The 24,661-nt window shown below is 31.4% G+C and overlaps 1 protein-coding gene across 4 annotated transcripts in view; it reads left to right on the plus strand.

Annotated features, from left to right (window-relative positions):
* LOC125867756 (protein ZINC INDUCED FACILITATOR-LIKE 1-like) overlaps positions 1 to 24,661 on the plus strand; it is a 54,526-nt gene that overhangs the window by 7,017 nt on the left and 22,848 nt on the right. Inside the window, exons 1-2 of one of the 4 annotated variants that reach the window (XM_049548338.1) lie at positions 22,880 to 23,101; positions 24,302 to 24,342. The exons of 2 other annotated variants lie outside the window; for them this stretch is intronic. In XM_049548338.1, the coding sequence (XP_049404295.1) occupies positions 22,939 to 23,101; positions 24,302 to 24,342 (204 nt within the window). In that variant the 5' untranslated portion in view covers positions 22,880 to 22,938. Of the gene's footprint in view, positions 1 to 22,879; positions 23,102 to 24,301; positions 24,343 to 24,661 lie in introns of those variants that run through there. One more of the 4 variants, XM_049548360.1, reaches the window with a different exon arrangement.

The raw sequence follows: 24,661 nt of genomic DNA on the forward strand, positions 1-24,661 counted from the left end.
TTCATACAACACCATTTGAGAAGTGCAAAAGCAAAACTATTACTGGCAAAATATATAATTAGTAATTTGCACCCCTAATGTACGCGTTTTTTTATGACTCACACCTTATTCTATTATTTTTAATGACTTGCACCCTAATCTCCTTAATTCTTTTCAAAACCATAAAGAGTTCACGTTTTAAACTATTTACATGGCTAAAATAAAAAATTTAACAAATTATTATATTTGTTAGGATTTAAAAATATAATAATATAATTAAATTACTTTTTGCGAATAAAATAATTGATTGTTCTGATCTTACTTTCTTATTATTTAAAGATTCAAATCGAGATTCATCGAAGGTTTTTGTTTTATTTATTTAAAGATTCAAATCGAGAGTTTAAAAATAAATTCACTGGAAATTAAGTTTTTCAAGTTTATTAGTTGTTTGGTATACAAATTAAATTATTCTGAATTATAGATCTGGACTGATTTATTCCACCAAATTCAATATAATTATAATCCCAAATTTAATCATAGATATATCATTTTATCCCCAATCCCAAATGGTTATATACAAGACATGTATATTATATACTTGTAAGTGTATACAAGTGTACAATAGTGTATAAAAGATGTTTATAAACATGTACATTGTTATACAAAAGCTAACTTCGTCTTATTTGAAATTTAACTCAAATTCTACTTCAAATCAATTCAAACAACGATGTATAAGTCTCCATAGATGATCCCCTTCTATAATTTTTAAATTCAATTCTTGTTTAAAATCAGCCCAACTATTAAACGACTTCAATTTTTGTAACCAATCTCCTTAGACTATTTCTATCAAATTTAAACAACACCCCTTTTAAATTTTTCAAAAAATCAAATTCAAAATTTAATGAGTTGATACGAAAAAAAAAATTGTACCTAAAAATAGAAACAAATCTATTACATAAGATATATATATATATACATATGAAAAAACAATTAATAAAGAATTGAGTACCTGTGACTATGTTGCCTTCGAAGAACCATCCTATCCATCACCAAAAAAGAGAAGTTAATGCCCCTTTTTGAAAGAAAATAATTATGTGATTTGATTTTCTTGCTTTTTCTTCCTATTTATATAAAAAAATGTTGAAGAATTTCTTTCCTAGTTGACCGTATAAAATATTGATAATCTTGTAATAAGTAACATACCATTTATAAATAGTTGCGGAACCAGCTAGAAGTCCACTAAGATAGTTTAAAATAAGGCTACTTTTAAATATATACAATAAATTAATTAGTTTATATTAAATATAACCATGTTTTATTTACGTAATAAATAGCCAAAGGTTATAAAATAATATACATTGACTACAATGTATAACTTGTCAAAAGTTATAGAAAGTATACACCGACTATACAATATAACTTATCTATGCATGAGCTATACATTGTGATACACTCAAAAATACGAGTAATATAGTTTAACACTGACTATTCAACCTCGATCAAATCAAAATCACCACCAAATAGTCTTAAATCTTAGATATGAAATTCTCTTGATATTTGAGACTTTTGATAAATAATTTGTTCAAAACGATTCACAATTATGTTATGTCGATTTTTAATTTTTTTTAAACGGAAAGAAGAAGAAGGAGAAGGAAAATGAGAAGATGCCATAATGTAGAAAGGAGAACAACACAGTGTAAAAGACAATAGCTTCGGCTGCAAAAGAAGAAGGCCCAATAGCCCTTTTTTTGTAAATTTTGTAGACTGGGCTAAAAGGATGATAAATAAAGTTTATAGGAATATAAAGAAATTAATTGTTGTTCTCATTATATTATTACGTGTGTTTATAGATAATAGTTCATTTTATTGTATACAAATTAACTTTGTCATTTGAAAATAATATTTATTTGCATTATTTATTAACATCATAATATTCACGTTTGTTACTTTGTTCAAAAGCTAATTATTCACTCTTAGCTTCTTAGAATTATGATTCATTAAGCTCGTATTATTGGTATCAGGGTTTTGTAGTCCTTGAACGAAATTATGCCAAAAACAATAATAGGAAATGAGAAAAAATGTGGCGACGGATGAAAAAACTCAAGGAACAAATTTGTGTGATGAAGAACAATATGAGGGAGCTTTGACACAAAATCATTAAGTTTTCAAAGCAATGTCAACTAATAATCAAACGTCGTTAATTATTTAGATGGAGAATAATGAATTGCATGCTAGAGGAAGTTTGAGTAACATGTATTTTTTAGTAAATTAAAAGCAAATTAGATGACAATGATTTACAATGGTGAAATTAACTTCTCTAGAAGTCGATTCAAATTAACCAACGGAATTGATTATTGAATTTGTTTCAATAAAACTGTAAAATTTATATAAATATATATCTAGTCGAATAAACAGGGTAGAGTAAATTTTTATATAAATCTATATTGAGTTGAATAATTAAGATAGATTGATAGAGTATATTTTATACATATATCAAAACTAAATTATTTCAACTATATTGAATGGTAAGCCACATAGTATTTAAACAATTTTAATCAATGAAAATGGTCATATTTAACTTTATACTATAGAACGAGGGGTATATTTGAACCTTTTTAGATAGTTGAAGGGTATTTTTTGTCCTTTTTCATTGAAAATAAGTTATATATACCATTCATTAAATGTTTTGCATAAATAACATCTTAATATTGTACACGTGGTCGTTGATTTAAACTTGAAAAATACACCCTCACTTTCTTTATACCTACCCAGCCATCCAATTAAAATTCAATTCTTCTCTTATAATCTAGATTCAATAGCACGAGCCCAATATATGTTAATTTATTTGTCTCAATTTAAATATTTTGAATTATTCATTATTATGATTATAGTACTTTTTAGGTAAATCTCAAATAATATATGGTATTTTTTGTCTCAATTTATGTGAGCACTTACAAAATTTCGAGCCAAAATTTTAATATGTTTTTAGAATATTTTAGATGGTTAATTATTGTAATTTATAATACAATTTTTTTGTAATTTTAAAAATTAAGTTCCTTTCTCGGTAAATTCTAAAAGTTGACCCTTGCTCCTATCGACCTATCCTATTCCTTTTTCGTAATTTTAATATAATAAATATGTTTCACTCTCTGTATATTCGACAACTTAATCCAAAGCTCCTCTTCTATTCCCTTTTTTGTAATTTTAAAAAACAAAATTCACTCTCTGTAAATTCTAAAACTTGATCCTCAGCTTCTTTTCTATTCTCTTTTTTTGTAATTTGAAAAAAAAAAAGGGAAAGTAAAAAATACCCCTCAACTTTATTTTATTGGTTGACTTTACCCTTGCCGTTAAAAGCAAATTATTTTTACCCCTACCGTCAATAAACTTAACAAATATACCCCTCCTTGAATGGAAAGCCCCAAATCAATTAAAATTACCCATCCAATTTTAATCCGACTCAATCCACTTAATACTCCCTCCGTTTCACAAAGAATGACCTCCTTTTCTTTTTAGTCAGTTTAAAAAAGAATGACCTCTTTCCTTTTTTGGTAACATTTTACTTTTTGCTTTCCACGTGGTATGTTTAAGACCACAAGATTAAGGGCAATTTTGTACATTTGACATAACTTTAATTTAGGACCACAAGATTCAAAAGTCTTCTTTATTTACTTAAACTCCGTGTCAAGTCAAACCAGGTCATTCTTTGTGAAACGGAGGGAGTAATATAACCCATTTCATTTACCCAAATCAACTTTGTTTTCCCACCACCACCAAGCCACCATCTCTCCGAGATTTCACCACTGCCGCCGCCGCCGAAACCACCACCTGTCCCACTACTCTACCTCCTCCAAGTCAGCTGCCCTCTCCTAAAATTGTAATTACGCAAGCCAACATAGGAAAGTATCTAATTGAGAGAAGGCGTTCCTCTAACTATCTGAACAAAGATCTGAACGAAGAAAAGAAGCCAACAATTTCATAGTATAATTGTCCCAATGTTGCCCCTGCTTGAATCCAGGCCACTTCTTCCTCTAAATCAATATCGATTTCATCAAAATTACTCATATCAATCATGATAAACTGCGATTCAACGCAAAAAGAGAGACCTTCATAGTCATGACCACCACCTAACACTCTAATTTGCAAGTCAAACTTTTTGCTGCAAAGAATGACCGGCTTAAGTTCATTTTCCTTACGAGGCACAATAATTAAAAGCGGATGTGCTAATGAAGAATTCAACCATCTTGGATTTTTCTGAGCATGTTCAATAATCGATGAATATGCTGGTGATTTTGGAGCATAGGTAAGTATTCCTGTGATGTTACTTTCAGAAATCTGACTAGAAATACAGTGGAGAAAGGATTCTTGGGCAAAGGATTCAAGCAGGAGCAACATTGGGACAATTATACTATGAACAAGGGCTGCTGACTTGGAGGAGGTAGAGTAGTGGGAGAGGTGGTGGTTTCGGCGGTGGTGGTGAAGAGGGTGATGGCTTTGGTGGTGGTGGTGGGAAAACAAAGTTAGATTTGGGTAAATGAAATGGGTTATATTATTAAGTGGATCGGGTCGGGTTAAAATTGGATGGGTAATTTAAGTAAAAACGGGTAATTTTAATTGATTTGGGGCTTTTCATCCAAGGAGGGGTATATTTGTTAAGTTTATTGTCGGCAGAGGTAAAAATAACTTGTTTTTAACGACAGAGATAAAGTTAACCAATAAAATAAAGTTGAGGGGTATTTTTGACCCTTTTCCAAAAAAAATTCACTGTAAGTTTTAAAACTTGATCTAAGCTTCTTCTAGTCCCTTTTTCGTAATTTTTAAAAATAAATTCCCATCTCTGTAAATAATGAAACTTGACCCTAAGATGCTCCTTTTCCCTCTCATTATATAGAGTAATATTCCCTCTAGTCTAATATATAAATGAATTGTTAAAATATATATTTTATGACTTGAAATGAATAAATCTTACAAATGTAAAAAAAATACTATTTTTTTCTTCAAATTTACCCTTCTTATTAGTGAAATTTTCAACTAATTGTAATCACGAATAAATAACTCTCTCTACTTTTAAAGAGTTTGAATTATTTTTTTAAATAATATTGACAAATTAAATTTTGATTATAATAATGTCTTTATTGTCTTTCGTAAGAGGTGTAACAATTCATTTATATAGAACTGGAGAGGATATTGAGTTAACTGCTTTCATTATTTTTGAAAAATCTCTTAAAAAATTATCTTCAACGTGTTTGACCATAAAATTTGATTAGATTTTAAAAATCTGAAGTTCAAATATTTTCAAGCAGCAAAAAACTTGTTCAAAACTACAAAAACTCAACATTTTAAATTTTAATTTAAAATCATGACCAACTAAGTTAAGGTGATTTCTACATGCGCAAGAAAGACAATATTGTTTTTGTTTTTAAAATCGTATATATATAATCTCCTATTTTATCTTAGTAAATAATCCAAAAATGGAATTCTTTATGATTTTGCAAAAAGCTAAGAAAATTAAAATGCAAATCACTAAAAATAAAAGAATAAGGTGTAAGTCTCAAAAAATTACGTATTTATTAGAGACAAATCACAAATTACTCAACAAAATCTTTATTAGCATGGATTATTTTTAACATTCATTGAATTCCATTTTTTTTTAATCTCAATTTGAGTACATGGCAGAAATATGAAAAGACCCTACCAAATGTGGAAGGCTTTATGGTAAAAATTGAAATTAGTTTCTTGCGAGGAAACTTATAAAGACAAATTTAGATTAATTAGTGAAGTGGATTATTATAAAAATAAATTCATAGTAGTATAAGTTTTTTGCCTACATATAGATCTTACATTCATAGACCAAAAGTGAGGCCAGAAATCCTCCGGATATTCAAAATTTTAGTATATATAATAAAATCTCTTTAAATTAATAAATCTCTTTAAGGTATTTTTTTTGGACCCGACTTGGATCAATAGAAAAAATCACCAATTTTGATAAGATGAAAAAAATATTTTAGAAAGACCCTATATAAATATATGATCTCATTAATATTATAAAATAATGATTTTATAAATATAAAAATATTTAAAATAATTTAGTGAAACATGATTCTGCTATTTATTTTTTATTTAGTTAAAATTTAAATCGAGTTAGAAACTCATCTCGAACTTTTTTTATTGCATTCAAAAATTATGATATTGTCTTCTCAAATTGCACCAAAAATTTATGAAGAATTCTAGATGTGGTAAGTATTTATTTATACATTGAGGAATACATTATTACCTTTTTCTCAAGAAACAATTATGGAGGGGAATATATATATAACTGAATAAATTGTGTATAACAAATTAGGGATCAAAATTTAATTTAAAATTATAAATGACGGATGTTTTTTATAAAATATAAAAGTTTGAATATCTTTTTAAAGGTCCCACCATCTGATAGATTATAAAGGTACGCACTTTAAACTTTATAATAATTGATTACTGATCCCAAATATTTGAGAAAATGACCAAAGTAGTCTTTAATCAGTTTAATGTATGGATAGTATTTTATTTTGGTCTTTAATATATTTTATTTGATTGAAATGATTCTTAATATATAATAATTGTATTAGTTTTGATTCTTAATATATTTTACTTGATTGAAATGACCCTTAATGCAAAAATCAAAAGATATTCATTTTAATCCTCTACCTTAAATCTAATATAAAAAGTGTTAATAAATTTAACTGTGAATCCTACATAACTAACAAAAACAGGTAATGAACCATTGTTATATATTTTTGTTAGTTACAAAGAAGAACACCATGAAATTTAACACTATTATTTCTACTTTCTCTAACAAAATATTACTATTTTTTCTTGCTTAAAACGAAAAAAGATAGGGAAAAGGGCCTGATATACCCCTCAACTTTGCCATTTGAAGCTGATATGCCCCTCGTTATGAAAGTGGCTCATATATAACCTTACCGTTATACAAACGGCTCACATATACCCCTACCGTTACAAAATGAGCTCACCTATACCCTTCATTTAACGGAAGTGAAAAAGTTAGTTTAAATTTATATTTTTGACTTTTAATTTTCTTAAAAATTATTTAGGGGTATATATGATTATTCTAGCAAAGTTCAAGGTATATTTTAATCCTTTTCATACATAAATTATGTTTTGACTTCTTTTATTATAATTATTTGAGTTTCTTATTCTTATTTTATTTTTTTCTTTCATTCCTTAGTGTAAAGAAAAAAATTCAAAACTATTTTTTTGTGGCTATATTATAATTTAATTTTTTTTTTGTCTATATTGTAATTTGATTTTTGTATTTGAAGAAAAAATTTGGTCATCTATAATAAGTTTTACAAGAATATTAGTGAAATATAAATAAATTTGACCATCAAAATGATAAATCTAAATTAGTCATTGAAACAAAAAAAAAGTTAAAATATATATATATGTTTGAGGAGGATTAAATATACTCATATGGGATATATATATTTTTTAAAAATAAAAAATAATTAACTTGAAATTAATTTTTTTCATTTCCGTTAGAGGAAAAGGGTATATGTGAGCCATTTGTATATATGTAGGGGTATATATGAGCCACTTTCATAACGAGGGGTATATCAGCTCTAAATAACAAAGTTAAGGGATATATCCAGACCTTTTTCCCAAAAAGATATAAATTAATGGAGTAATATTTTAGGAAAGAGGAATAGTAAATTTTGTTGGAGAATGAGAGAAAATGGTATTAGATTTTACGAACTTCTTTCTTTGAAGCTAACAAAAAAGACAACAATTACAAATTTTTAGTAGCCACATAGACTTCATAGTTTTTAATCAACTAAAATATATTAAAGATCAAAATAAAGTATTACTATATATTAAGGACCATTTTGGTCATCTTCTCCCACACATTCAATCTTTTTTTCCAAACTCTCCTAACTGATGAGTAGGTAAAAATGTGTTCTTTATCAAAATATTCCGTAACTATTTTTACATATATTTTTATTGAAATTGTGATAAGAGAAAGTATAATAATATTTATGTAATAAGTTTATTTGGTGAAAAATAAATAGAAAATTTATGTTCTATATAAAACAAAAATTTCTCAAATTAACTCACACTGTCACACATATACAAACCATTGTGGATAATTATATAATTTCAAATTTTGATGGGCATTTCGGTCAATTCATTTTTATTTTGAGTCTTCCCACTTTTTATTTATATTGCTAAATATGTACCAAATATACTAAAACATTTGATTGTATGTGCAATTACTATTATATACATTAATTTGAAGTTACTATTTATAAGAATTTATAAACTTCAAATTCTAAAGTCGCACTTAATACACTTTACCCAATAGTGAATTTTTCTTACATTCAAATTAATCGAACCATAAACGAGAAAGGAACATCGAGTGAAAACAAACAAAACAACATTCATTTGTTACTAAAGGAAAAATAGCAAGAAAAGAAAAAATGGAGTTTAATTAGCATTAATCTATATTAAATATGGAATCATAATTTAAATTTAATGGGTTTAATGTTGGATCTTTTCCATTAAATTCATTCAGCTTTTGAAATTAGCCAGCATTAAATTATATTAATTTGGTCGTGTTTTTTTGACATGCAATTTAAATTTCAAAAATTATAAAAAAAAATTCATAAATATGAAATCTCATAAATTATAAAAACTATCAAAACTTTTTTTACTCTTACATAATCTTATCAAATATACAAATTATTATTTATGATTGAAATATCAAAATATCATAGGATGCCACATTAAAATTTTAAGAGAAAATGACCAAAAACCCCCCCCCCCCAACCTATAGCTGAATTTCCAACTACACACCTATATTTCACGAAAATTCTATTTCCCCCTTGAACTATTTTAAAATGAAATTAATATCATCCTATATGCTGAGGTGACAAAGAAAGTGTATTCACTTTCTCAAAGCGAGTGAGACACTTTTTTTTTATTAAAACTTTAACTTTGCAAGTAATTTTTTCTTTTCATATTAAGTTTCTATTTTTTTTTAAATTATGTTATCTTTTACTTCTATTTATCTTTTATTTTTTATTTTTTTTGTCTTCTTTCTTTTTCTCTTCAACACTTCTCCAGAAAATGCCATAAACTTATTTCATTATTCAGCTATCACTAAGCGTATCTTTTTCCTCTCTTGTTTTTCCAGAAGAAATCGACTCTCATTCTTTTAATCATAAACTTCAAATTTTAATTCTCACATACTCAGTTTACTGTTGCCATGTCACTATTTTCACCTTTTTTTTTTCCAGATCTATCATAGTACGTGTTGTTATTATATTTTTAGTAATAGTAAATTAAGAAATATTTAAGTGAGACGGATAGATTAATTTCTAAAACACTAAAAAATACTATTCGTAGAAAGTGATTATGACAACGAGATTAAAACTAGCAAAAACATTTTTTTATACTCCAAATCACAAATTCACTTTGAATTTGCCATCATATCCAACTCCAATATGCCACCCACTTTTCGAAAACTAATTGACCACACGAACTCATCAATGTTGCCATCTAATCCTTCAGCTGGCAGACTCAAATTCCGTTCAAAGATATTATCATTGTTACTTGAATGAAAATTCACTAAAATAATGAAAAGAAAATAAAATAAAAAATAAAGAAAGAATATAAAGAAGAAGAAGAAAGAAAGAAGAAGGTAATGTGCTTCTAGGTTTCATATCAATGGAGAAAAAATTGGAGTCAAAGAAAAGTCAAAAGAGGATTAAAAACCAAAGAGAAAACGAGAAAGGAAAATATAAAATAAAGACAGAATAATAACTCTTTTACTAAAAAAATAATATTTTATGATGTGGCAGGCGAGTGTATCTCACTACTTAACATAAATTTGGGTATGACTTTTTAAGGGGTATATATTTCACTTTTAAAATATCCAGGGGTAATAGGACACTCGTAAAATTAGAGTGTGTAGTTGGAATTTCAGGTATAGATTGAGAGAATTTTAGACCATTTTTTCAAATGTTAATATATGCATATCTATTATCCATATATTCCGTATTAAAAATATTGAATACAGTTGAACCGATTGATTACATGCATGCCTCCCATGTTTAATCCGCCAAACAGATCTGACTCAGGCTACATGGCATATATCCTAATATAAAACCATAAAATTATGTTAAACTTTATTCCTGACTACAAAAATCAATCAAAACACAAAATGCCTAGTGATTTGGCTCCAATATAATTACCTATTCAAAAAATTATTTTAATATGCTCAGAACCTAATAATCAAGCAAAAGTAGAATATAGTAGTTTAAAACTTATAATAAATTAAAATAAATATTCTGGTTCCGCTCCTCTATTCTGCAATCACGTGAATGAATATAATATTTGCATTATTGACCCCTTCACAGATCTACGTACGTGATGAATGACGCAAATGGCACAGAATAAAAAGGTGCTTATTTTGTTTTTCGTGAATGAAACAGTTTACGTATGATCAAGAATTTACAAAAAATGAAATATATATATTTATAAATTACGTAAACAGTAATATGAGTTACAATAATTAATAATTCAAAATATTTTTAAAAATATAAAAAAATTATGCTAAAAAGTAAACTTGTTTAAATTTTGAAATTCGAAATGTGTCACATAAATTGAGACAGTGGAAATACTTACTATTACATTCGTTCACTTTTAATTGTCATGGTTTCTTTTTTTAGAGTTAAACTATACAAACTTTGACTAACATTTTACGATGTATTTTTTCATCATATTGACTTTTTGTATAGTTTTTGAATATTTATTTTTTTTGTTTAAAATACCGAATTAATGTAATCTACTTTAACTTTGAAAATAGTCAAATTGACTTCTGAAAAATGAAATATGACAATAAAAGTGAACAGTGGGAGTACTTACGATCACGGGTAGCTCAAGCATATCAATGTCCTAACGCTAAAAGTAAATTGGAGGTCTTAATTTTATTATTTTAAGTCTATTTTTTTTAATTAAAATGTATATTTTTTTTCATTAATTGTCACGATTCATACCGTCGTGATTGACACCCACACTAACCCTCCGGTGGGAGAACTATTACTACAACCCAACTAACAACTTAACTAAAAACTAAGACATTTAAAGTTACGAAAACATGTTTAAATGACAATAAAAATGGAGTCCCCATAAACTCCAAAAGCTTAAACAATTAACTAACTAAACTAATGCGGAAATTAAACCCCTAGAAACTGAAAGTCATTGTATCAAAACTCTACGAACGTTAAGTCTAAGAACAAAGGGTACAACCCCGAAACTAAACAAACACCTTTAACAAATAGTCTGAGTCTGAAGAGAGTGGACTTAAACAAGAAAGATCTATGACAGCGTGAAAGAACTGGCTCACCTTTGAATCCAGTCATGCTCAATATTCACCTAGCTGAGGTCTATCAATAGCCGCCTGAAGATACCCCGTACTCAATAAAGAACAAGCAAGTACAGTATCAGTACGCAACCACAGTGTACTGGTAGGATCACACGACTATATATCCCAATAAGTGAAACACATGCAAGTAACCACAACATTATAAAACAGACATATACCAAACATAAACAATATTAGTCATCTTTTCAGAATCAATGTAGCATTCCACGTTCTCAACAATACACATTGGTTATCATTTTAGAGCAACATACAGTCTTTCAATATCAATCATCATTAGATATGAACGTAATCGTCACAAGTATATACATAACACAATTCAACGGTCCTCTCATGAAACCCAAACCCAAACTGTTACTGTACCGACTCGTGGTACCCGATCCGATGTTTATGCCAGAACATGGCAATCGATCCCATATTTATGCCGGAACGTGGCAACCGATCCCATATTTATGTCAGAACGTGGAAATTGATCCCATATTTATGTCAAAACGTGACAACCAATCTTATATTTATGCAAGAACGTGGTAACCGATCCAAGTTAGTGTGTCGGAACATAACACCCGATCCGTTTAACAAACCATAATCACAATCACAATGTATATTCTCGCAATCATACAACAAGAGGTGATTCATGGCATATAATTATTCAATTATCCACATTTACGATTAGGGTGGTCAATAATGTGACATTCACATACATACATGCATTATAACCAGCAATTACAAACATATATCACACCAACATGAAATCACAATCATCACCTACCTCGAATACAAGATTGAATCCTCTAAGACACTTGAATCTTCTCTTTCCAGATGCTTTCCGCTTGTTCTAGGTTTAAAAACAATTAATATACTCAAGGATCAACAATCAAAGGTCTAATTATCCGGATTATAACAAACCAATAACCCTAGACCAAACCCAAGATCCTAATATCCAGATTAGGGTTTTTCCACCATAATTTCCAGATCAAAACCCTCCCCCATCGATAATCACCCACGAATATACATTCTACGGATCGAAAAACAGTTTTGGGAAGTTAAAACCTTACATTTAGCCTCAAGAATGGTGGAAAACTGTCAAGAAACACTTGCGGTCCTCTTCTAGCTCTCAAAGCCGCTGGGGCCCGCCATAGCGGCTTGTACGGAAACAGAATGTCGAATGAAGAGCTCCAAACCCCCATTTCACAACACACCTTCATTCCACGACACTCAGAAAAAATACCCGTTCACGCTAAGATCAATTTCGGGAGTTCTACTCACTCGAATTCAATTCCGTAAAGTTGTACGGGTTCTTTAACTTCTTAGCTATCCACTCACGCAATCAATTTTATTATTACACTTCTTATTCATTACTAGATTTCCCTAGACTCGCCTGACTATGATTTCGTCCAAATCTGGACTAGGCTAGGAAATTTCAAGTTACTATTCAAAAGTTTTTATGGTCCAATTCTTTCCCCATTGGGTTTTCCCTAACGACGGAATCAGGTCGTTACAATAGATACCAATTTACCCATCACTCGTCCCTGAGTGATAAATTAGGAAAAACTGGCTTAAATAAGAGTAGAGTAGTATCTGAATCGTTGAATCACTGGGATACTTGTCCCGTATACTTTTTCTGTCGACTCTGGGCTGCTAGAAGCTTAGCTTGGATATCTCTCACCTTGTCCAGAGCATCTTTCACTGAATCAACTCCCAAAGGTTTTACATCTTTAGCCCAAACCACCCTATGTGTGATCTACATATCCTGTCATACAATGCCTTAATGAAGTCATCACGATACTCAAGTGATAATTATTGTTGTATGTAAACTTAATTACAACAAAAGCTATTCTCAATAACCACCAAAGTTGATCGTACTCACATATGCCACATGTTATCAAGGACCTTGACACAATCATCAGGACTAATCCTTTCTTACATAAGCATGATAAAATTTTAAATCAATACTTGCTACAATTAGAGGTGGATCTAAACCAACCAACCAACACACACTCATAATACTCAACCAATCATAATTCTTATCAACATCTCCTTCTCACAACATAAATTTCCATGAGCTTAAGTTACAAAAGTTGATCTTTAGACATCAGATACTCATCGAGGGATATGTCCAAGCATACAACCCTTTAACCATACTATCGAATGTTATATTTAGCAATTATGATTGTAGATTACCCTTAACATTAGAATTGGACCCAATGATCCCTGCATTCATCCACACACAATCAATACATGACCTCGATGACTAGACGAATATGAAGATAGTCGGACAACTACGATCTCACATGGTAGCTTTTCTATGAATTTTCATAAGCAAGTGGTACATGTCAAACCACTAAAATACTTTAACAACTCCAAGACAACACCAATTATTCATTCAAAATAACCAAATCTTCCTAATCTTCCCACTCAACCAAGAGAACATCGCAAGATTTGATACCCCAGATCCACAACTAGGGATCTACCCACAAAAGTGAAAACTCACTAGAGCATAGCTAGTGAAGCATACTCACAATACTAACAACTAGGGGTGTACATGACCAGGTTGGTTCGACCTTTTCAAATATCAAACCAAACCATTTGTGTAAAATTTTTAAATTTATAAACCAAACCAAACTAATAAAATTCAGATTTTTGGGTTTTTCAACCGCGGGTTGGTTCGGATTTTTCAAATATCAAACCAAACCATTGTGTCGAATAAATCAAACCAAACTAATAAACCTCGGAATTTTTTTTCCAGATTTTTGAATTTTTTCGGTAAAGTTTGCATACAAACATATAATTAACTTGTGCTCCAAATATTTCTTTAGTCCAATCAAAATACAATTATCTAAGGTATTTCTTAAGAAAATAACACAAAATATGAGATGAGTACTGATGATACTAAAATATTCAATAAAAAATAATAATGAAATCATCATATAAAATAAATATTGTAAAGTCATAATGAAAATGATCATAATTTAAAAGTACTAAATCATGCTAAATAAGTTTAATAAGTATTAGTTACATTACTAAATATTTAAGGAAAATTAAAATTAGATTATATATTTTAATTGTCTAAACCAATGTAAAACTAAAGAATAAATATTTAATATTATTGTCATTCTTAGTGTTGAATTGATTTTCTTTTTGCATTAGTATTAATTTGATTTTAATTTAAGTTTTATTATAATTATCAACATCTATGAACTATAATCTTTATTAGACCATTCTGAATTCTAAGTTTTAAACTTGGAATAATATATTAAAAGATAAAAACTATGAAATAAAATAAGAAATATTTTAAAATTATATCAAAGTAAATATTTTTATGTATAAAATAAGATTTAAAATTACATATATAATGTCGAGTTAGTTTGGTCTCGGGTTGGTTTTTTTAGTTAAAACCAAACCAACCCAAATATAGTCAGGTTTTTTTTCCCAATACCAAACCAAGTCAAACCAAACCACTAGTCGGGCTTTTTTTCCGGTTTGGTTCAATTTTCGGTTCGGTTTTGTACACCCCTACTAACAACCGTCATAAACACTCCAACTATTTACCTTATTATAAACCAACACTTTTAAAAATGAAACATTTCTTAGGTACTTAACAATCAATAGAAGTAAACTTATGACTCAACCCAGGTGTAAGTCCTTTCAAATGCTCAATACCGGATACAATTGATCGTTTCTCACCTTGCCATTTCATACCTCGACAAAACACATCATCACGAATGTAGACTTACAATGAAAAATCTATATTGTAATTTCCACTGTATAACACAATCTCTTTATCTATCAACATTAGCTTGTACCTTGAATATTTTTATGAATTCATGGATCTTTGTTTATCATTGATTGCATCTCCATCGATCTTACAATATGTTTCGCTAAGATTTCAATCATGCTCATTACTAAGCCCAAAAACAAGAACCAAGCTATTATCATCACACTCGAGCTAATGTTTGTACACTCTTTTCTCAAGTCTTTTTCAATAGTTGCCAACCAGTCTTATTATATAGTGGCATTCACCTAAGCATACTCAATGAGACTTTCTTTATCTATAAACTTGTCATCCCGGTATTAATCCACCCTTTTATGGCTTAAGATAAAATCAACAGACCTCATACTACCATCTTTCTTCTTAACAAACAAGACAAGAACACCCCACGGAGGAGCAATAGGAGAGATGGCACCTTAATCAAGAAGCTCCGAGATTTGAGCTTTAAGCTCTCTCAATTCTGACACCACAGGAATAGACTCAATAGATGAGGATTCGACCTCAACATCCTGAATATGAGTCATCATGCCAAACAATCCCGCCCCACCAGTTTCCTACCCCGCACAACAGATATGATCTTAACTGACTTAGGCATGTACCCCTTTCCCACTCGACCCTTTTCCCAGGATCTCTAGAGGTACCTGTGATGTCTTGCAATTTGAAATAACTATGAAGAAGCTTGAAATTGGAAATAATCATTTTTGGAAGAATTCAAAATCTAGAAATTTAGTTAAGTATGGAAAAATGTGAGTTTTTGGTCAATTTCAAACAGTTATAACTTTTAGCTCAGGATGAGTTAGGTGTATTTTCAGTTATTTTTGGAAAGCTCTTAGAAGGATCTTTCCAACGCCGCCGTTTGCTCGATTTCGAGTTCGTATGAGTGAGTTATGTCCTTTGGAAGTTGGGTTGTTGGCACAGGGCAGTTTAGTCCAAATTTGTAAAGGTATTTTGGTCTTTTCCCTAACCATTTCTTTTGGTTATATTAAGGTTTTAGACTGATTTTAAATCAGTTTTTCCTTTTTAAAGTGAGAGCTAGGGCGTTTGAGAGAAGAGAGAAAGAAGAGGAGAAAGAGAAGAAGAAACAAGGATTCGTCAAGATCGTCTTGGTTTTCGTCGGGGGTGATCCCTATTAAGGTATGTGAGATCATAGTGTTGGGTTGGTTCATTCCCCTACATGCCAAACTCGTTTAATTTCGAGAAAAGATTGGTTGTGTTTGTTGAAGTTGTGGTTGTGTTGTTGAAGTTTCTTGTTAGTTTGGTGCATGTTTCCGGTTGTGATTTCGAGTTGAATCTATTGTATGTTAAGGGATTTTATGATTCTAAGTGTTTGGGGCTGGAACCTTCGACGTGGAGAAGGTTTAGAGTTGGAAAAACAAAGGAGAAAAGTCGAATATTTGGGAAAAAAGGCTGGGGCATCGCGCGAGCCAGTGCGTCTCAAAAGGGATTATGAGCTTCCACCCTTGGGGCGGCGCGCCATGCAGAGCACCCCACCAGGCCTTCTGAGCTTTGAGGGCTAGCGCCCCGCGCCTCTCAGAGCGTGAAGGACGCCAATCCTTCCCATTTCTTCCTCACTTTTTCACACATGTTCCTTGGTAATGTACCTATGTTTTCTAGTTGATTTCAACACTTTAAGGTACATCTAAACACCACAAACTCATCCATAAACATGAGATCTCTACCCTTGAATCCATAATCCAATTCGAGGAAAGTTAGGATCAAAGTCAAGTAAAGTTAGAGGCAAGTCTAGAAGTTAAGAAGCAAGTCAAAACAAGTCTTTAAAATTTTTCAAGAGTTTTTATTGAACGTTTTAACTTCGTTTTAAGGCTCAAGTTTCAAGTTAAGCCAAGAGTATAGAGTTGAGTTCATTTCTCAAAAGTTATTAGGGAATTAAGTATTCCCAAAGAAGTTTATAAATGTTTTTTTTTTTACATTTGAGTGAGAAGGAACTATGTTTTCTAAGAGAGCCTTTGGGCTAAGCTTTGAGCAATTATCTCAAACTAAAAAAAGATGTGTTTAGAACACTTATGAGCTAAAGTATTTTTGGGAGTAGTATTGAGCACCGAATTGGGGACGCGAGTTCATATTAACTCAACTATCCATAAGTACCATGTAGCCAACATGGGATTTAATGGGTCATTCTTTTTAGATGATCACGTAAGTTAAGCTAGTAGATCCACTAAGTTAAGTAAGGTCCTATATCACGGCAAGGTATAGGATGGTCCTTGGGCAACGTGAGGTAAAACGTTGTATCATCACTAAGGCTCATAGTGGTGGTTGTCGGTTAAAGAATCTCCCACTAAACCTATATTACTTTTATATAAGTAAAGTTGAGTTCATTATTGTCTTTAACGAACTAAGTTGTTTACACTGTTTTACAAGGTTTATATATATTGCATGTGTCTTATTGCTTTATATTGAGTTCGGTTATTCATGAGTCGAACAGAGCCAAGGTAAGAGTTCATTTGTACTTCTTTCAAGCTTAAGTTGTTGTTTAGCTTTCCAGCTCGCATACTCGTACATTCAATGTACTGATGCTAGTTGGCCTGCATCTTATGACGATGCAGGATCAGCATCCAGCACGCCGTTGATCCAACTGAGCACTCCAGAGTTAGTGGTGAGCCTCCTTGCTTTCCGGAGGACTCTTTTATTTTGTGTTCCTAGTTTTGTTTATTTAGGATGTTGCGGGGTCTGTCCCAACATCCATCTCAGTGTTATAGAGGTTTCATAGACAGTCAGTCAGTTAGTATTGAGTCTCTCATCTATGTATATATATAAATATTCTATTTTGAGACACGAGTTGCCTTTTTGGCCAGTTTTCATCAGTTAGGTGGTTTTATGACCTTTCATTGCATGAAGTTATTCTGTTGAGTTAAGTTTCCGCTAAGTTAAGTAAGCCAGGCCAAGGGTTCGCTTGGGGCCAGCAATGGTCTTCGAGTGCCGGTTCCACCCAGGGTGTAGGCTCGGGGCGTGACAGTACCGACTTAGCATTACCATTAAGCACATCATAATTGGGGGACAACCAAGTCATGCCAAAGATTATATCCAATCAGTCATATCCAGCCTAACCAAATCAACCAAATCTGAAAATCCATAAACACAGCAGGACAACACGATATACATGGGTGATTATGACAGACTCTTCAACTAGGGTAGAAACATGGATGGGGGCATCAAATACATTACAAACCACATCAAATAACAAGGCAAACTGAACTGACACATATGAAAAAGTGGAACTCGTATTCAAACATATAGTAGCCATCCGGTCACAGATAAAAATAGTACAAATGATCACTGCATTTGACGCCTAAACCTCGGTCTTCCCCAAAAAGGCATAAAAACTGAGCCCTGCCATCTTGACGGGCAATCTCCTTGCCTGGATGCATTACTCTTCTACCCGCATTACCATTTCCCCGGCCTCCACGGCTTCGCTGACTTCCTCCTCATATGCCCAGGTTCTCCACAATTGTAACACACTTAATAACTTAACCAAGTAAACTCATTTTTATTGGAGTACTCGTATCCCGACCTCTTCTTGATATACAAACAATCCATGAAATCGTAGTATAACTTCGAACCTCAAATGACATAACTTAATTTCATAATTCGTTATACAACCATTACATGTTATGACAACAATACTTAATGCATTTTCCAAAGTAATGATGTTTATTATCTAACCATCACTTACCAAAATTTCTTGAATGTTGTCACCTATAAACTTGAATCTGCAAATCTAATCTTAATCCCTTCACAAGCGACGATAGTAGCTAGCGATTCCCACGAAACTCTTAATTTCAGTCACATAACTAAGTCGGACCCAATTCCTGACTGCTTCAATCTCTTGGGAGATCTACCATTACCCCTTTTGTTTTTGTAATCACATAGATGCTAGTTTTTCTGCTGTTTTTTACAGCATTCATTTTATTACAAGGTTTTATAGTCTATCCTCGATTGTTGAACACTGATTGGATTGCGGTTAGTTCGATTTTGATTCGGGTTCTATAAGGAGACCTGGGAAAAACAGAGGAGACATGGTTGAGGTTTTGTCTCCATCCGTCTCACTCTGGCGGATAAATTCCAGCCCCAGCGGCTTAAACGAAAACAGTACTCAGGCAATAAGTTTTTCTGGGATATTTCTCTTTTCTAAATCTCCCAATGGGTTTTAGCTTTACTGAGCAATTTAGGATAATCCTCTGAACTAGCTAGGATAATCATTGTCTACCCCGAGTTAATCCAACGATACACAATCCAACTCATTCTCATTAATTCAATACCATAACCCCCACACATCCCTAGGATACACCCATCATATCACACATATCAAAAATCAGACCCACACTTATTATGCACATGATCATATCATCACGTCCAAGTAAATAAAACTTTCACATTCACAGTTAATTCAAGCAACAGGGAACACGCATTCACAGTTTTCAAGTTGCAACTCACACACAATCCTAATTCCTAAATTAGTTTGTTCCATAAATGACCATTATCGGTCTCCTAGTACAAGAGCAAAATGTAAACAATTGCACCATGTAATTGGTCAAAAGATCATTTATCCGAGGCAGTGGATACTTGTTCCGAATAGTGACCCTATTCAACTGTCGGTAGTCTATACACATCATCTCTTGCTAGTGATGGTGTTACCACTGTTGTTGTTCTAGTTCAGACCATAGAGTGAAGGAGGAAAGATACCAATTTGTATCACCCAGATACCAATTGGATTAAAGTCATAACACAAAGGAGTAGAAAGAAGTGAGGTTTTTCCTAAAGTCCTATAGCCTCTCGAAGAAAAGTACGGATGTCTTTGTACCATTCCGCAAGACTTTATTAGACTCGTTTTGGTACATTGAGATCAACAAACCTAGGTATTTGATATCAACTTTGTCACGACTCAGACCGTCGTGATTGACACCTCACTAACCCTCCAGTGGGAGAATTATTTCTACAACCCAACTAACAACTTAACTAAAAACTAAGGCATTTAAAGATACGAAAGCAGGTTTAAATGGCAATAAAAATGGAGTCCCCATAAACTCCAAAGGTTTAAACAATTAACTAAGCAAACTAATGCAGAAATTCAACCCCTAGAACCGGAAAGTCAGTGTACCAAAACTATACGAACGACAAATATAAGAACAAGGGGTACAACCCCGAAACTAAACAAACACCTTCAAACAATTATTCTGAGTCCGAAGAGAGTAGACTTAAGCAAGAAAGATCCATGGCAGCGTGAAAGAACTGACTCGCCCTTAAATTCGGTCACGCTCAATAGTCACCTAACATAGGTCTATCAATAGCCGCCTGAAGATTCCCTGTACTCAATAAAGAACAAGCAAGTGCAGTATCAGTACACAATCACATGTACTGGTAGGATCACGCGACTATCCTAATAAGTGAAATACATGCAAGTAACCACAACATTATAAAACATACATATATCAAACATATACAATATTAGTAATCTTTTCAGAATCAATGTAGCATTCTACGTTCTCAACAATACACATTGGCTATCATTTTAGAGCAACATGCAATCTTTCAATATCAATCATCATTAGATATGAACGTAATCGTCACAAATATATACACAACACAATTCAATTGTCCTCTCATGGAACCCAAACCCAAACTGTTAGTGTACCGGTTCGTGGTACTCGATCCAATGTTTATGTCGGAACGTGGCAATTGATCCCATATTTATGTCGAAACGTGGCAACCGATTCCATATATATGTCGGAACGTGAAAACCGATCCAAGTTAGTGTGTCGAAACGTAACACCGGATCCATTCAACAAACCACAATCACAATCACAATGTATATTCTCGCAATCATACAACAAGAGGTGATTCATGACATATAATTATTCAATTATCCTCATTTACGATTAGGGTGATCAATAATGCAACATTCACATACATACATGCATTATAATCAACAATTACAAACATATATCACATCAATATGAAATCACAATCATTATCCACCTCGAACCCAAGCTTGAATCCCCTAAGGCACTTGAATCTTCACTTTCCAGATTCTTTCCGCTTGTTCTAGGTCTACAAACAATTAATATACGCATGGATCAACAATCAAAGGTCTAATTATCCGAATTATAACAAACCCAATAACCCTATACCAAACCCAAGATCATAATACCTAGATTAAGGATTTTTCCACCATAATTTCTAGATCAAAATCCTCCCCCATCGATAATCACCCACGAATTTACATTCTATGGATCGAAAAACAGATTCAGGGAGTTAAAACCTTATCTTTAGCCTCAAGAATGGTGGAAAACTGTCAAGAAGCACCTGGGGTCGTCTCCTAGCTCTCAAAGTCGAAACTTGCAGACTAAATTATTTGAGGTTTATTTCCAACTTAAATCACGACTGTCCCACTATGGCGTCCCCCAGCCCGCCACAACATCCCCGCCCTGGCGGGAATAATTTCGTCACAACGGCTTGCACGAAAACAGAATGTCGAATTAAGAGCTCCAAACCCCTATTTCATAACACACCTTCATCCCACGACACTCAGAAAACACCCGTTCACACTAAGATCAATTCCGGGAGTTCTACTTGCTCAAATTCAATTCAATAAAGTCATACGGGTTCCTTAACGGCTTAATTATCCACTCACGCAATCAATTTCATTATTACACTTCTCATTCATTACCAGATTTCCCTAGACTCGCCTGACTCCGATTTCGTTCAAATCTGGACTAGGCTAGGAAATTCCAAGTTACTACTCAAAAGTTTTTTTGGTCCAATTCTTCCCCAATTGGCTTTTCCCTAACGACGGAATCATGTCGTTACATAAGTAGTACCCCTCTCTAATTTCTATCGCATGGACATGTGATATTGATCACACCACTTGCATCGTGGGATCCTGCAACTAAAAGCAGTTTCGACTTTAGAATTCTTAACATTGACTTTATTTATCGGATGTCCCCGAAGGGACCTTAACATTGAATTCATTATGCTTATAATTTTATCAACTTTTAAATTTGAATAAAAAATAAAAAATTTAATTGATCGTATCTACTCAACCACCAACTTATTTGATGTATGACGGATTGATAATAGTAAACAAAGAAATAAATAAGGAGTACCTAAATTGAAGATGGTTAGTTAGCAATTGAATGTATATAAAGACGAATAAAAGAGGATCATTTTGACAAGACAAAAATAAATAAATAAATAATTATAAACGAGCATATTCAGATTTAGGTAACTTTAAATCTCTTGTTAACTACCTGAAATACTATGAGTAGTTGAAAGATAATTGAATAGAAAATGATTCAAATGGCCTCTTATATTTGAGAGTAGATTTAAAATATACTATAATTTTTAAAGTATGCTTTGAATATTTTTGATTCTTGAAATATATCAAAAAATAACATTTTTTTTAAATCTCAATTAATAAACTACATCGAGTAGATTTGATTAAAAAAAATTACTTTTTAATATATAGAAAACACTAGGAATATCCCGTCAAATTATATTTAAACTATATTAAACAAACACAAAAAAAATGATATCTATATATTTTGATCATACTCCAAAATGTAGGGTCCAATTTTTTTTTTGTCATTTTCTCTTTATTTATACGTATAGCAGAATCAGTATTGAGCCAAAAATGATATCTATATATTTATTTATTTCTTCTTCTTCTTCTTCTTTCTCCTCTTGAAAGCTTTGTAATTAAACGTACAAAGCTACAATTTATCAATCAAAAATGACGAGCGAAGAAAGGAGAGAGCCGCTATTATTAAATAAGAGAGAAGAGAAACACTACTACGAAAATTGCCCCGGCTGTAAAATGGATTTTCACAAAGCGGGTCAAACGGGTTTGCCCATTAAGGAGCTTTTCACTATATGGGTTGTCGTGCTTGGAACAGGTAATTACCATCGCTATTTCAAGTATGAATAAATGTTTATGATCATTTCTAGAGACGAGCCTTTTAATGTTGCTGAGTTTGATTTTAAATCTCATTTTTAACGTATTTTTTTAAATATATTTTTGACTCCGCCACTTTTAGAGCTCACTTAATTTTAACTTGTCTTTTTAATATTTTTGACTCCACTTTCAAAGTCCACAATGTTAGAATCCTAGATCCATCACTAGCTCTGATATGAAAAAAAATATCTTGATAGAGTACATTTTCCCCCGAATAGGATCCTATGTGGCGCAAATATAAAATAGTCGGACTTTAATACAAGATATCGAACGCCCAATTAAAAAAAAAAAACTTAACCATATATTATTTTTCGTTATACTTATTTATTGCTCTAATTTTATGTGGACAATTAAATAAAGGTCACATATTTAATTAAATATCGTATAATTGTAACGTTCGGGATTGAACTCGTTAACTCCACTCGTCTCATACTGAAATTGTATTACTAACAAAAAGTTTATTTTAAATGGACGAAAGATAAATGAAAGGTAAAATTGAGCATTTTGTTTTTGTTTTTTATTTACAGAATTATGTTTATGAAAAAAAAAAAAAAGGGTGAAGTTTTGTGATAAAATTATAAAATGTTTTTCATGTGACATTTATGTGGTAGGTAGGCTGATGGCAAAACATGTAATATCCTGGCATGTAAAATTTGATTTTTTCGGTGATTTGTACGTCACATTATTTTTACTTGTCACATTTTTGGATTATAAGTTTTGAAAAGTTATTAATTTTTTTTATTTAACGTTTCTTCAATAAATAAAAAGTGTTAATTTTAGCAATCATAATAATGGAGTATGTGTATGTATTCTTCACATAAGTTTTTTATGCTAATTAGTTAATATTTTTTATTTCCAAGAATAATAAATACTAAGAGTAAAATTGAAAAAATGTACTCAATTATATTTTGATTTTATAAAATAATAATTATTTTTAAAAAATCATGTATTTTTAGTAAGGACGACAAGTAAAGTGTTCGGAGGGAATATTTAATTAGCCAACTAACACATAATTTAGGAGTAATTTTTACTGTTACAAGTTACAACAAATAAATTTGTACTTTTATTGTAAAAAATAGTTAGTTGATATTCAAACTGATGATTTTTTTTTTCTGTTTTCATGGGATTCAACCGTGATCAGCACTTCCAATATCATCTCTCTTTCCATTTCTTTATTTCATGGTAAGATCTCTAATTATTTTGTTTGTTAATTTTTTGGCATAATATAACAATATTCCAAATTTTGAGTGTGCACAGCACAAGTACACACTTAGGGTGTGTTTGGTATGGAGGAAAATGTTTTCCTGGAAAACAAGTAGATTTTTTACTTATTTTTTCATATTTGGTTGGTGAGTAGAAAATATTTTCCGGAAAAGGTTTTTAGTGTTTGATTTTTGAATGAAAAATGTTTTTGAGAAATATCTTTTATTTTTATTAGAGTAGAAAATAATTTTTGAAATTAAAAATATTTCTTAAAAACAAACTTAATTTTTTTTTGGGG

This window comes from Solanum stenotomum, chromosome 1 (assembly GCF_019186545.1).
Source record: "Solanum stenotomum isolate F172 chromosome 1, ASM1918654v1, whole genome shotgun sequence".
NCBI lineage: Eukaryota > Viridiplantae > Streptophyta > Magnoliopsida > Solanales > Solanaceae > Solanum > Solanum stenotomum.